This window comes from Protopterus annectens, chromosome 4.part1 (assembly GCF_019279795.1).
Source record: "Protopterus annectens isolate FY-2018-M chromosome 4.part1, PAN1.0, whole genome shotgun sequence".
Classification (NCBI taxonomy): Eukaryota; Metazoa; Chordata; order Ceratodontiformes; family Protopteridae; genus Protopterus; species Protopterus annectens.
Window position 1 is genome coordinate 808,318,016 of NC_056734.1, and position 15,782 is coordinate 808,333,797.

Genomic DNA, 15,782 nt, shown 5'->3' on the forward strand with positions numbered 1-15,782 from the left:
GTGCAATAAGCTGGTTGCATAAGTGTGCACACCCTGAGCTATTCAGCCTGCTTGCTTTCTGTAAAAATCTTGGAATCCAGGGAAGAGGAGGATAAGCATAAAGGAGACCTGAGGGTCAAGCACGAAGCACGGCATCTCTCGGTGACTCCCCTGAGGGACTTGCTGCACTTGTTGTTGAGAAAGGTGGCAAATAGGTTGACCCCAACGCCTGGAGACCATATTCGCTACTGACTGAGACACTACTTGTTAGGCTTCAGAATGGATCTGCTTAGTTTGTCTGCAAGAACACTGGTTTTCTCCGGGAAGTGTGTTGCAATCAGAAAGTGGTCTGATGAGACTGTCCATTCCCAAACCCTCAAGGCCTCTCTGCAAAGGAGGTAAACCTCATGTTCCTTCTTGCTTGTTGACGTACCTGACTAAGAAAGAGCTAGTGGAACAGAGCTCTTCTGTTCATCCATCTAAAAGTGAATCCAGAGTGTTGGACAGATTTGGAAAGCAAGTGCCCATCTCAGCTACTTTTACACTGAAGTTGCTTAATTACCTGGTGCCCAGGTCGGCCCAGAAAGTCTGTATCCACCAGTGAATGTGCTGCTTGCAAACTGGGGTGAGTTTTACTTGAAAGGATAGGGATTGATATAGAATGGACCACTGTACAGCAAGAGTCCACTGAAGAACCTGTATAAAGAAGCGTGCAAGAGAATGAAGTATTATGGCAGCTGACATCGACCCAAGTGCTTGAAGCCCTAGTCTTCCTGGAGGAGATGAATGGGAAAGGATAGCCTGAAGCTGGTTTCAGACAGAAGTAATGCAGTGAACAGGCAGAGATGCTATCTGTAATGGTGTGTTCCAAACTGTCTCAATGAACTCCAGGCTCTGAATGGGTGCAAGTTTCAATCTGGCAAGACTGACTGTAATGTCCAAACTGCCGCAAACCTGGAGCAAATAGTCCCTGGCATGTTGTAGTTGATGCTTGGAAGGGGCAGTTAGGAGCCAGTTGTCTGGATATGGAAACGACTGGAATCCTTCATTCTCACTACTGCCATACATTTGGTGAACACCCTGGGGGCTGTGGGGAGTCCAAAAGGCAGACCTCTGAACTGGTAATGACCATCTCTCAACCGAACATGAGATGCCTTCTGGATCGTCTATTCTGATACGACAGTACGTGTCCTGAAGATCTACAGAGCACATCCAATCATCCTTGTGCAGAAAGGCAGGATGGACTAAACCGTGATCATTCAAAACTTTGCTTTCTTAATGTACTGGTTCAATTTGCTTATATCCAAAATGAGTTTGAGGTCCCGTTTTCTTAGGCACTAAAAAGAAGCATGAATAAGTTCTGAATCCTATATGGTGGGGTGGGACCTTCTGGATGAACCTTTTTCTAGCAGCTATTGTATTTCTTGTGCTGCAGCCTTTCTTTGAATGGGTGGAATGCTGGGAAGTTTCTTCCTTTGCTAAGGAGGAAGAAGGAAAAATGACATGCAATATTCTCTGGATATTATTCTCATCACCCATAAAACTTTTATGATGTTTGTCCAGGTGCAAAGAGAAATGACCCCCCGACTGTCTTTACAGTTGAACAACTGGCAGCACTTCAGGAGCCTTGATATGGCCAGTCTGAAAAGGAATCTATAAAGCCCTGGTTCTGTGGGCCTCCTATGCCTCTAGGGTGAGGTCTACCATTAATACTTCTCCCTCTGCCTCTGGAGGAATTGTTTCCACGCAAATCCTGAAAAGGTCCCAGAGATTTATGAAACCACATTCTCTTACTGCCTCTCTGGTTCCTAGAGAAGGTTCACTGAGGTGTAGAAAACTTGATACCCACTGGGTTCTTTCCTTCTTATTCACTGTGGGTAAGCGTATCTTCTACTGATGGCCCAAACAAGGAAGTGCCATCAAAAGGGGCTTTAACAAAGGACATCTTAAAGGGCTCCACAAAATCGCATCCATGCTTGTCTCCTTATGGTGCGGCCTGAACAGGCTGCTCATGAGGTCCCTTCAGCTGTGTGTGAGATCAACCTCATTGAAGCAATTGAAATAGACAAGAGTGGTCAGTTGAGAGGAAGTTCTTCTGAAATCCTCAGGAGACATGGACTCAAGAGTATTTGATAGCTCTTTAGTCAAATCTCGCTGAAGCCTAGTAAAGTGCACCAGATAATTAAGCGACTTCAGTGCAAAAGCAGCTGAGGTGAACACTTGCTTTCCAAATCTGTCCAACACACTGGACTCCTTTTTAGGCAGATGGACAGAGCAGCTCTGTTCTGCTAGCTCTTTCTTAGTGGCTGCCGCCATCACCATAGCATCAACTGGGACTCCTTTGCTCCAGTGGAGGTCTGTCTGCAGGTAGGGCCAAGAAATGTCAGGACACTTGGGGATGGGCTTGACAGTATCAGTCTTTTCATGGTTGGGGAGGGGACTAGATCAATAAGTTCATCCACGGAGGTACTCAAGACGTAAATGGGCAAGAACCCAAAGCCTTGAAGAACACAGACTCTTCAGGAGAAGGGGTTTGGGACAAATAACCACCTTTCTGCTTCAGGATGTTTAGAGTATCTCCAAAGGAAATGTCATTTGGTGGTGATCTGGGGGATCCCTCTCCATCTAAATTGGTGTCTTCTGTGAGAGACTCCATGGGGGAGTCTGTGCCTCTCCTCTTAAACATCCTCTTCCAGGGGACCTCTTCCATAGGATGTTCTGGAGAGGTGTCAAGAAATTCCTCTACTAGAACCGGCTGGACACTGGCTGGAACTGACTGTCCCTGTGGAATAGGTTTGATTGACAGTGCTAGGAAAAGACAAGAGTAAAGAGGTAGGATCTGAAATATGAAATGACAGTTCCTCTTTGGAGAGAAAGAAACCTTTCCACAAACTGAAGGCCGAGGGACGAGCAGAAGCGTCGACCCACCCCCTTGGAGCTGAAGCTTCTGCAAAAAGTAGATCATGGCCTCCCCTGGGACTGAATCTCAAGGGGAGAATCAGATCCGAACTATCTAGGGCTGAAGTACTAAGGGGAAAGGATAGCTTCAACAAAAATGTCGCTGAACCTAACCCCTCTGATCTGACCGCAACACTTCAGCTCCGAGAACTGTTCTGATCAGAGGGTATCAGAACAGAACCTGTCAAGGAAATAGTTGGAGTAGAGAAGGAAACTTTCCTCTGGTCCGATGCTGAGCCTCTCGGGGATCTCTGACCCCAGGCTCTGAAACCACAAGTCAGACTTGAGAAGGAGATAAAATGGACCTTGAATGCACACTCAAGGATCCAGTAGGGGACGGAACTGGCAGGACCCCTATCTGAAAATGAGCTCTGAGAAATTTTTGCATCTTAGCCACATCTGCTTCTGATAAGCTTCTAGAAGACCTAGAAGATGCTGGACCTGGAGTGTTTCTTCAGAGTTTGAAACAACTGTGTAGGCAAGGAGGGTGAAATTGGCTTAACCATATACTGAGAAGGATGGCTCTTAAGAGATGTACTGGGCTTCGGATCTGAGGACTTAGATGCAGTGGGGATGACACTGGTGAAGGAGAGTTGACTATTGGAGCTGAAACCTTCGGATCTGAGGGTAGGTTGAAACAGCTCAGAAACGGAGAAGTGAGATCCATAATTCCCCCCCCCTAGATTCCAAGGAAGACCTTGGAGTCTATGGAGGAGACCTTTTCTTGTGCTTTGAAGAAACCACAGTACTGTTTTTTGAAGGTGTTTGAGCCCCATTAGTAGTAGTAGCAGGAAGCAAGCCTTTCAATATTAGCTTGTTACTCCTGCCAGCCAAAGCTCTAGGATTAAAAGCAGAGCAGACGGTACAGGCCGTATTTAAATGGTCGGGTCCAAGGCAATAAATGCATTTCTTGCAGGCATCTGAGATAGGGACTTTATGCCCACAAGAAGTGAATTTTTTAAAACCTGTAGTTAAGAAAGCTAGCAGTTTAACTACAGGGTACACAACAATAAAGCTTTTTTTTTCATATCAGAGAAAAGGACAAAATTACCAACTACAGTAACAGGGAGAATTACCTTATTAAAAATTAGGTAAAGAGAGTACCAACAATAGTACCAAAGACTAGAAAAAGATTAGAAGATAAAGGTAAAGACATTCCCAACACCAGCAAAAGCTAAGAGGGAGGAATTATGGAAAAAAATTACGGTTTAAATAAGTTTAAAAAGATAACACCAAAAGAAACTTGCTTACAAATGCTCAAGAGCAGAACCTGCGTCTAACCATGACGGCAGCAAACGAGATCTGAGGCAACAGGACAGCAGGGCATTACAGGTAGAGGGAGGAGCTCGAGAGTTTGAAGTCTGTTACATGCAGCTGAGTCAGATTTGAGGATTAGATCCAGAACCCTTAAGGGAGGAAGAATGAAAAGGACATCAGATTCTTCTTTAGAACCATTTAGGACTCCACATATTTTGCCTTTAGATTGTTCCACAATGTTACTTAACCAAGAACCCAAGTACTAAATATATTCTGCCTGGCACAGATCTTGATAAATCACTTTCATCATTACTGAGGGATCAAAACTTACTTCCAGCATCCCGACATTTTACCAAACCTATGCAACTTCTAAAACACCACCTCAAAATCCTTTTCATTGTCTGTCATATAAATCAATCAAACAATGAAATCTTTACTTAGTCCTATTCTAGTATGTACCTGGACAAATCTAACTTCCTAATCATGGCTGCCAAAGGTTCTAAATACAAAGTAAAGAGAAGCAGGGAGACAACTCCAAGACAGTGATTCCCCGACAGTGCAAAGGACCACAGCATTCCTATCTGAATCTTGAGTAAGGCTCTAAATTACCTGTATCAAATCAGTAAACTCATTTAAAAAAAACAAACTATTATCAAAGCAAAACCATTTCACCCTACTGAAAGCCTTCTCATTCTCTAAACTTAATACTGATCATGGTCTCTTTTGCTCTTGTGCCATTTTCATTAACATCTGTTTTCAGTAACTTATCAAAAATATACCTTCCTCTCAAAAATCCACATTAATTACTGACTGAAAAATTAGGCATATATTTTGCTACTTTTTTTCACTAACACTACCATAAACAACTTACAGTTGTAATTCACGACTGAAATAGTCCTATAAGAAGACAGTGAAATTAAATGTTTCCTTCTTTTGATAATACAGATACGACTGCATCTTTCCATGAATCAGAAATCTTTTTCTTTTCCAGCATTATCATGAAAAGGTGTACTACTGTAGGGAGTACACCTTGCTTTTCACTCACCCAAAATAAAACACACAGTTTCTTTCCTCTTGCCCCTCCTTCCAACCTCAACAATCACATTCTGAATGCCAGCAGCAGCAGCACAGCTTCAGCATCACTATTAGTCAAGATAATTACAGATCTTTCAAGAAAAGCTAGTAACTCACACTACTACTATTTTGGTTTAAGCCTTGATGTTAAATCTAGGCCACATCTGCCAGAGTTGATGTTAGTACAGGTGGATATAAAAGATCCCATGGCACTTACCAAAGACAGCAGTGCCCTGGCCAAAGTTCCCATAACCAGTATAAATATCAACCTTGAGCCTTACTGGCCTAGTGGGATTAACCCAGTTAGCAAAAGATAGACATACAAATTCTTGATACTACATTCAAATGTATTCTACTATCACTTAATTTTTAGTTCAATACATCTTACCTTTCTCCCGCCAACTTGTTATAACTCTCTGTGTTTTTTGCCTTTTCAGTCTCACTGCCAATTATTTTGGGATTTACTGGAATCAACAAATATGTCTGTTCTTCAATGACTAAGATAAGTACTGTTATTTGTTATTTAATAACTATTTTATTCAACCTTCATCTCTTCTGAAAATTGCTTCTTCTTTCTCAAAATACCTGTAACTGCACTGCAGATTTTATCACATTTTCCTTATCTTGCAAATGTAGTCCAGACCTTGACAATCTCTGAAGTACATTATCTAGTCTCCTGCTTAAACAGCATTATAAGTTGATCCCATGTCTTAGCTAATCTCTTATTACCATATCTTATTCTAACATACTTAAATTACCATTGATTAATGCTTTACACCAACCAGCAAAGCATATTGCTTTAACAAATATCTACAGAAATCTCCACACCTTTCTAAAGAGGAAATTAATGCATCTTTAGATTCCTTGCTTTTGTGCATTTCTGAAACTACTCCAATGGAAAGCTATGATCCTCATCATCATGACCTGATCCCATGCCCCTAAGGTACAATGTTACTCTTCAAATATTAACTACCAGATCACTGAGTAAAACTGTTTATTTTATACTACTCTTTCTCTTAAACACTGGAATGCTACTTTGAAGCAGACATGAACATTAGAACACAAATTTATAAATGAAAATGAGCATTTTTATTTTGTGCACGTCTTCAATACTACAAACTGCTTTACTCAAGCTGTTTCTACTTTACCTGTCTTCTCGCCTACTTCGATACCTAGAATCATCTGTCTCTCGAGAAAACCTTTCATCTGGGGGTCTGCGTCCTTCCCATCCTGAGGACTGACCCCGACTTGATCCTCTGGTCTCTCCTTCTCCAAATTCTCTAGAATCAGAGGGGTAAGGATGTCCATTTCCCCCTCTTCTCCAATTATCGTCCTGAGAGGCAGGTCCTCCCCTCCCTTCAAACTCTCTCGTTCTGTGTCCGTATCTCTTATCTTGATAGTCATCAGATGTGTCATAATCCTGTGAAGGGCCCCTTCGGTCAGGTGGGCCTCGACTGTCTCTCATATCCCCCCAGTCCTGGGAACCACAAAATGATCCCCTATCTGGGCCATGCTCTGGACCCTGTGCATTCGGATCAGGCCTTCTTTCTTGTGATGGGCCCATGTGGTGGTTTAGTGGTCCATGAAAATCACCTGGAAGAAAATAATTTAAGAAGTAATCAGTCAGCCTGTTCATACATATGCTCCATTTCTCTTATTAACAGTAGCAGTCTACTGACATCTAAATAACAAAATTAAGTGAAAATACTTCTTTTTTCTTCAAGTTGGTGTGATTTTGGAGAAAGAGAGAAAATGTGTGTGTGTCTGTGTGTGTGTATTACACACACACACAGAGAGTGAGAGAAGAGACTAGGGATTTAATTAAAATATATTTCTTCAGCTAGATGAGGAGGTGTAGGGTTGCCACCTTTTCAAATGCCCAAAGTGGGACATTTTGGGTACAAACGTCAGATTTTGCAGGGCAAAACATACCCACAGCCAGTACAAAGGACAGTATTTCACTTTTTTGCCTAAATAAAAGCTTTTTATTGTAGTATTTTACTTGCTTATTCTGTTTCTTATAACATTTAGGTGTTTCAGATACAGAATGACTGTTTTATGCAACTATTACATAAAATATAGGAAATATTTTTGTCATAAAATCTCAGGACATTTGCCATTTTTTCAATTTTTTTGCAGGACACAACTGCCCAAAGAGGGACTGTCCCTCGCAAAGTGGGACAGGTGGTAACCCTAAGGAGGTGGGGCAGTGAAGCTGATGTGACCAGCTCTACCAAATTAGCCCTCAGTCACAACTAATAACCTCCCCAAGTCTATATGGTGGAGAGAAGGTGGTGGCCTGTACTATCCATTATGATCTTATTAGGAGGAAGGAGACAACTTCCTCACCCAACTGCAGTTTGCCTGTCATCTTTCCACATGTTTATTTTCAAAGACCAGGTCTTGCCTCTCCTGATTGGCAATCAAACTGCTTTTTATATTAAAAAAAATGTTCTTTGTTCTGCAAGCCGGTTTACTTCCTTTTTTTGCCATTTTTTGTGCTTGCTGATCATCAGCCCTCTCCTGACTAATGAACCAATCAATTCGCCATAATGGGGTGAGATTCAGCCAGAAGCCTCCATCATTTTGGTAGCCATCAGGACTGGTTCAGCTTTTCTGATTGCATTCTACCCCCCACATACACTCAGTAAAAGCACCGGGAAAGGGCATGCAATGGGCTGACCGTTGAGGCTGTCGCTTCATTTCCACAAGGAGTGCTCCTTCCAAGCAACCCTGCCGTCTCTGGAATCATAAGGAGTGGTCCCTTCCTTGGCCTCTATTAGAAAAATTGCACCCACTATGTGCCCCCCCCCCCCTGCAGATGACAAATGGCCGTGCCCCTTCACTTCTACCTTCCTGCGTGGATCCTCCATTGCTGGGGTAACAAACTGAATCCTAGTTTCCTGGGTTGCAGTAAAGGCTCCATCCTGTGTGTCATAAAGCCACTCAGTTTACTTTTTTTTTTTTTTTAACTTGTTCTTTGTTGACTGGGTAGGTCCCACTAGACCTGTGTTCTCATTTCAGGGTAGACCTGAGGTGAAATTCATACTGACTAGAGAAATCTGACCAGTTCCTTGGGGAACTTGATTACATCCACATAGCTCTCACCAGCTCAAGCAGATGGGACATCAGTTTACTGTCACATCCGAAGGAAGACATATGCAGGAGTGCAGCACCCTCTTTACACTGTACTGTAGTGTCAGTATTGGAAAATGATTCCAAGTACCTGATGTGGAAATAGAACCCACAGTCCTCTGATCTTCCAGCATCAAAGGCAAGTATGCTACCCATTGAACCACTAATAGTAATTATTTCATAAAAGGGGTAAAGAACTGATTTAAAAGGACCCAATTCAATCATTGCTGAAAAAAAGACAGAAAATGAGACTTAAAACAGTCTGGAATTTTAATTTAAGAAAAACAAACACAAAATAGCTTAATTATACAGAAAAATACAAGGAGTACAAAGTACAGTTTTGTACCTACCATAAATGTAGATGTTCGAAGATCCACATTGCTGCAGTCCTTACATATGGGTAGTCCGCTGTCCTCGGTCGGCCCGAATACCAAAGTATTAGGCTGACGTCGGTCATGGGCGCCTAGATCTGACATCAGAGTGTCAGGGTATAAAAGCGCATGACCGACGTCATATCCTCAGTCTTTTCTTGCCCCAGATGTCAGAAGACCCTAAAAAGAAAGGCCACAGCCCAAAAACAGGATACCTCCCAAAAACATACCCAACAACAACCATCACCCAAACCATATAACCATGTCAAACTACAGAGGGGAAGGAGGGAGGGTAAACTGGACTGCAGCAATGTGGATCTTCGAACATCTACATTTATGGTAGGTACAAAACTGTACTATGTTCTTCATCTCACATTGCTGCAGTCCTTACATATGGGTAGAATCCCAAAGCAGAGGTAAAGGGAGGATGGCAAAATCATAAAGCATTAGGGGCTGCTAAAATGCCCTGTAAAATTGCAGTGGCAAATCCAGCCCTAGACTTAGAATAAAGAGGAAGGTGGTAATGCTTGGAAAAAGTATGTACTGAACTCCAAGTGGCTGCTTCCAAAATATCTTTTGTAGCTACCCCCCTTAGAAAGGCAGTAGAAGTGGCAGTAGCTCTAGTGGAATGAGGTCTGATTCCAGCCGGAATCTCCTTACCATGATGGGAATAACAGAAAGAAATACAAAACCCAATCCATTTAGAAATAGTTTGTTTTGAAACAGGTTTTCCCTGAGAACCCAAAGCAAAAGAAACAAAGAACTGCTGAGACTGCCTGAACCCCTTGGTTCTGCTCAAATAATAACGTAACTGCCTGTGAATATCCAAAGTATGCAAAATCTTCTCCCCTTTATTTGGGGGTTTGCATAAAAAGTAGGCAAATGAATAGTTTGGTTCAAGGCCACACTAGAAACCACTTTAGGCATAAAGGAAGGATTAGTACGCAAAGATACCCTATCCTTATGAAAAATCAGGAAAGGTTCCACTGCCATAAGGGCCTGTAATTCAGAAACCCTTCTTGCAGAGGTGATGGCCAACAAAAAAGCAGTCTTCCATGATAAATACTTCAACTCGGCAGTAGCTGCAGGCTCAAAAGGTTGTAGAGTAAGCTTTTCCAACACAAAATTGAGATCCCAAGCAGGAGTAGGAGCTCTACGTGGGGGTCTTATGTTCTTTGCCCCTCTAAGAAATTGCTTAAACAAAGGATGTGAAAATAAATCTGTATTCCTCTTAACCTGAAAAAGGCTATCACTGGAGCCAGAACCTTTGTGAACACTCTGGGCGCAGTAGATAAGCCAAAGGGCAATGCAGAGAACTGATAATGTAAATTTCCAGCCCGAAAACGCAGGTACCTCCTGCAACTGGGCCTGATAGGAACATGAAGATAAGCCTCTTTGAGATCCAGAGTTACCATCCAGTGATCTTTTCCCAACAGAGGTAAAAGCTGTTGTAATGTCAGCATTTTGAACTTTGGAATGTCCAGATAAGTGTTGAGGATAGATAAATCCAAAATTGGTCTCCACGTGTTCCCTTTCTTTGGCACTAGAAACAGGCGAGAATAAAATCCTAGTCCCACTTCTGACAGAGGAACTGGCTGTATAGCTCCTATTTGAAGAAGTAAAGAAATCTGCTTGTGAGCCTCTATCCTTTGCCGAGGAGGAACGTCTGGCATGCCTTTGAAAGGAGGCAATGTATGGAAATAGAACTTGTAGCCTCGGTTTATAATGTCCGATACCCATTTGTCCTGGGTGACTAAAAGCCAGTTTTGCTTGAAGAGTGCTAACTTTCCTCCCAAAGGAGCTGCCAGGGAAGAAGAATCTGGCAGCTGAAAATGCAGGTCATTGGGCCTGTTTACGAAAGGACTGGCCCCTGCCCTCACCTGCAGATTGTGCAGGTGAACTCCAAGTTCTAGGCCTGAATGTACTTTGAGCTCTGCCCCTGCCACGTCTAGATCTACCCCTAGACTGAGAATCAGAAGAAGGGTAGGTCCACCCCTTAGTAGGCCAATTTCTACTAAACTTTGGAGGTTGCACCTGCAAAAAATCTTTAACAGTCTGCATGGACTTAGCCTTGTGTTCCATTTTCTTCAAAACCAACTCCACAGGGGGACCAAACAAAACTTCAGACTGTAAAGGGGCATCCAGAATTCTAGATTTAACATGCTCGGACAAATTCTGATCCTTAAGCCAGGCGTGCCTACGAAGAACTGAACCAGTGGCAGCCACCCTAGAAGAGGCCTGTACAGCATCAAAACCACACTGCAAAGAATGCTTACCCACCTGTTCAGAGACATGTACTAAATCCTGCAATTCATTACACTCTATGCCCTCTGCCAAAGCATCCACTTTAGATTTTAGCTGAGAAAGGAGGAAATTCTGATATTTCAACATATGAAACTGGCAATTTAAAGCCCTCATTGCTAAAGTAGAAGAGGTATATACCTTCTTACCCCATTTATCCAAAGCTCTAGCTTCCTTATCTAGAGGAACCGGATTCTTTACAACAGAAGCTCTAACACCCTTAGGCCCCTGACTAATAGTTTCTGGGTCCGCCCTAGGACTCTTATACAGAAATTTATGAGCTTCAGGCACCCTGTAATACCTGTCCGGTTTAACTGGCGCAGGAGGCAAAGAATCTGGATTAAGGGAAGCCTCCGAGAAAACATCTTGAACAACATCCAAAACAGGAGGTATAGCCAAGGGTCTATGCTGTGGTAAAAATAAGAATTCCCTAAGCCTCTTCCGTGAATCAGAGAAATCCTGTCCTTCCCACTTAAAATGCTCCCTCATAGAATGCAGAGTTTCCGAAAATGAGAAATCCTCTGGAGGAGAAGCAGAAGGAGTGGAATCCTCTGCATCAGAATCCGAATAAGGTGGAAAATCTTGAATATCTTCAGCAGAAGAGTCTGAGTCATCTGAGGCCTGATCCAAACTTTCCAACTCTGGCTCCACCCTGGGCCTCTTATCAGGAGGGGGCATAGAACCTCTAATTAAAGTAATCAAATCTTCTGCCATTTTAAGCATGTGCTTTTTAGGCACAGACCCTGAAGTACCTGGAGGGACACCAGAGGAAGGCAAAACAGACCTACCCTTAGAAGAAGCCTTAGAAATAGTAGCAGAAGGCCTAACCACCTTAGGCATAGAAGGGAGAACAGTAACTTGAGAGGCCCCTTCAGCTTGACCTGACTCCTGTGAGGCCACATCCTGCAAAATCAAAGTTTCCCCCTGAGACTCAACAGAACCTTCAGCCGGATCCACCTGCTCCACTGTAGCTTCTGCAGGACCGGCGTCCGAAACGGACGAATCAACCTGTCTAGGTTTCAAGGATTTGTCTTTGCGCTTCTTCGTGGAAGCGGGCGTCGGAGGATCTGACGGCATATTATAATTACACCGCTTACCAAAGACTAACCTAGCACAATCTAACCTTCTTTTTATAGTGCGCTTATTAAACCTAGCACAAAACCGACACCCGACTACGTCGTGGTCCGATCCCAAACAAGGAATGCAAAGAGAGTGATAATCCCTATGCGGTATCTGTTTCCCACAAGAAATACAATTATTCACTTTTTCTGACATCCAGAATTAACTGAGGCAAGAAAAAACAAAAATATTCCCCAACGGGGTACTTAGCCCAACTTGGTTTCGGTCTGAAACTCAGAATACGAAAATTTCAGAACGCCGAACGGCACTTGCAACGCTGCTTCTGCATCGGACCATGCGGCAAAAAAGACTGAGGATATGACGTCGGTCATGCGCTTTTATACCCTGACGCTCTGATGTCAGATCTAGGCGCCCATGACCGACATCAGCCTAATACTTTGGTATTCGGGCCGACCGAGGACAGCGGACTACCCATATGTAAGGACTGCAGCAATGTGAGATGAAGAACATCAGTAAAAATGGCGATGTACAATGTTTACCAGGACTAAAATGAACTGCTAAAGTACAGCTGTGACTCACCAAGGCAGCAAACACTTGAGTTCAGGGATCACTGCTGCAGTAGCTTATAAATTATGGTATTAGCTTGGAAGCAAAAGTGTGACTGGCCAGGCTCTCAAAACTTTAGAAGTCACCCAGCAGGCTAGTCTCCTCCTCACACTGATGCAACTTTGAGGAAGAAAGATTTAGGATGGGTCTTTATCCTACATCTTTTTTTTTTTTTGAAACAGGAAGAGCCCTGAGTAAAGCTCTGAGCCCTTTGCTGTGGGAGACGCCTATTCTGCTGTTGCATAGGAAATCAGCTTGTCTATCACAGGTGGTACCATAGGCAAGTGTTGTGCAGGAACTAGTGGTGCTCCCATGAAAAGGGAGTAGGTCTGGAACTTTGTTGATACTACTACTCTTAACCAGGAATTTGATCTTAAGATGAACCACAGACTTTGAAAAACTTCAAGTACTGCTTATGAGCATAAGGGTGATGGGTTGGGGTTGGGGGAGGGCCTACCTTACCACCATGATTGCGAACAAATTTCATGGAAGCAAAGGGTCCACTATTCCATTCTCCCCTTGGCTGTCCCACCTTCCTCCTCATCTCCAACTGCCTTTTTCAAAGGCTTTCTGCTGCTTAGCCTAAGCAGTCTTGCCTTTGTTTAAGGGCCAGGTTTTAGAGTGGAAGCCTCTGTTATATTTCAGGAAGGGTGGATGAAAAAACTGTCCCAATGTTAACATGGTCTTGCATTTTTAATTTTTTAAAGGCCGCTTGAGCACAAGGCCAAAGAACCAGTTTGGTCAAGCAGGCTATTGAAATAAACAGGCACTGAAACACGAGTGATCAATTCTGGCATTTCAAACATTTACTAACAGAAAATCCAAAACACTGGGGAGGGGAAAAAACTACAAAAGAAAATTGTGATCAATTAACCAAAGCCCAACCACTAAATCCAGACAACTTTTGTCTGAATATTGGTAGAGTTATTGAAAGAATAGGACTAAAACAAAAGTAGCACCGTGGCTTTCAAAGATACCAAATCAAAAATCATACTCAGGAACAAGGCTTGGGCCATATGGTGTACTACAAAACACCCTCTCGATCAAATTAAATATTGGCAGCTAAGCAATAAGATAAAAAAATCCATTATATTAGATAAAAAAAAACCTTTTACTGTCATCTTCAACAAGAACAACCCTCAAAAGTTCTGGGCAGGTATAAACAAACTTCTTCACCCAAAACAAACTACTGCTTCAATCCATAAACCCCTGGAGGACATTGCAAATACCTTTAATAGTTTATTTACTGAAACTATCCAGGCCCTAGCTAGCCAACTAACTCCTACTTGCTCTAACTCAAGTACTGCCATGCCCAGTTCCCAACTATCCTTTAGCTTCCTACCAGTTTCTACTTCACTTATTTGAGCCCTACTCAAAAAACTAAAACCAACTACCCTATTGGCTGATCTTCTCCCTACAGAGTACCTACAAAAAGCAGCAGATGCCATAGCATACCTCATCTTCATCTTAATCAACAGAACCATAACAGAAGCCACCATCCCCTCCATCTAGAAAATATCCCACATCATCACACTTCATAAAGGTGGGAGATCCACCGAACTGTCCATTTTCAGACCCATAGCTATTCTTTCACCACTGGATAAAATCATGGAGAAGTGTATCCATAAACAACTTTTGCACCATCTTATTCAGAACAATCTGCTGGCTAACACTCAGCATGGCTTCAGGCCCTATCACAGTATCACCTCAGCCCACCTTTCTTTCTCTAATGTCATAAACCAGAACCGAAATAGCAATCAACTTTCCTCAGCCTTCTTTCTAGATCTCTCCAAGACCTTTGACATAGTTAACCACCAACTTCTCATCCAAACACTGAAAACCATTTCTTTAGATATCCTTGACATCCAATGGTTCCAATCTTATGAGTGGTAGACAATAGGCTGTACTTTGGCAATACAAACTATCGAGCCTTCTACCTAACACACCAAGAGTCCCCCGAGGCTCTATACTAGGACCCCTCTTTTTTCTGTTTTTATTAATGATCTCCATACTGTCATGCCAGATGCAACCATATGCAGATGACTCCATACTGATTTGCTCAGACACCAACCAGACAAATTTACTGACTTTAACCCAGAACACTTTCAACACAGTTGAAAATTGGCTCTCGGACCGGCATCTTATCTTAAACCCTAACAAAACAAAGCTACTACTCTTCTCCATTACTCGAAAATCCACTGCGCTATCCTTTTCCATAAAATCCAGTAATGGTACCATTATTTCCCCTGAGGCCTACACAAAACTCTTTAGGTGTAATCATGGACAACAACCTTACATTTGATTTGCATGTTAACCAAACTATTAAAACCATTAATAAAAAACTTGGCTCGTTGTACAACATTAAACCTTTCCTAACTCCACATGCTAGAACTCCTATTGCCCGCTCTTACCTACTCTCCACCCTTCTTTATGCCTCCCCATTACTCGCTAACCTGAACAAAGCTGAACTTAATAAGCTACCTAGCTACTATAGCCACATTGCTAGATTTGCAACTGGAATGCCCTATAGGACACACCACTGTCTTAACCTAAATCATCTTGGTTGGCTTGAACTACGTAACCTACTTCAGTACAACCAATGTACAGTGGCACACAAAGTTCTAAATCAACCCGAAAATACTCTTTCACTTAAAAGCATTATCAACCCTTATAGTAATCCTAGGCCACTTCGTTCATCTAATAAATGTCTGTTTCAAACATCCTTAACCAACAACTCAGCTGGAAACCCTGTTTGCCAACTCTGTTGGTAAAATTTGGAACTCATTTCTTGCTAACCTTACTCTAGAACCCTCTCTGACCCAATTTAAAGAGAATCTTAAACATTATCTTACGTCCTTGTTCCAATCCTGACTAACTCCTTCTCTATTAGTGTGAGCTAACCTTTTCATTCTTGCAACCTTAGTTGTGTTCTTGTTAGTCTATTACTTTGAAATATTATTCATGAGAGAATGTATAATCTTGCTGTCTGAACTTGAGATTTCTAACTGTGCATTATATGTA

General features: G+C 42.5%; 1 protein-coding gene across 3 annotated transcripts in view; it reads right to left on the reverse strand.

Annotated features, from left to right (window-relative positions):
- WDR33 (WD repeat domain 33) overlaps window positions 1-15,782 on the reverse strand; it is a gene marked incomplete at its 5' end in the record, with an annotated part of 1,521,229 nt that overhangs the window by 306,468 nt on the left and 1,198,979 nt on the right. For all 3 annotated transcript variants that reach the window (XM_044070565.1, XM_044070566.1, XM_044070564.1), the window contains 1 exon segment: window positions 6,417-6,861. In XM_044070565.1, the coding sequence (XP_043926500.1) occupies window positions 6,417-6,861 (445 nt within the window).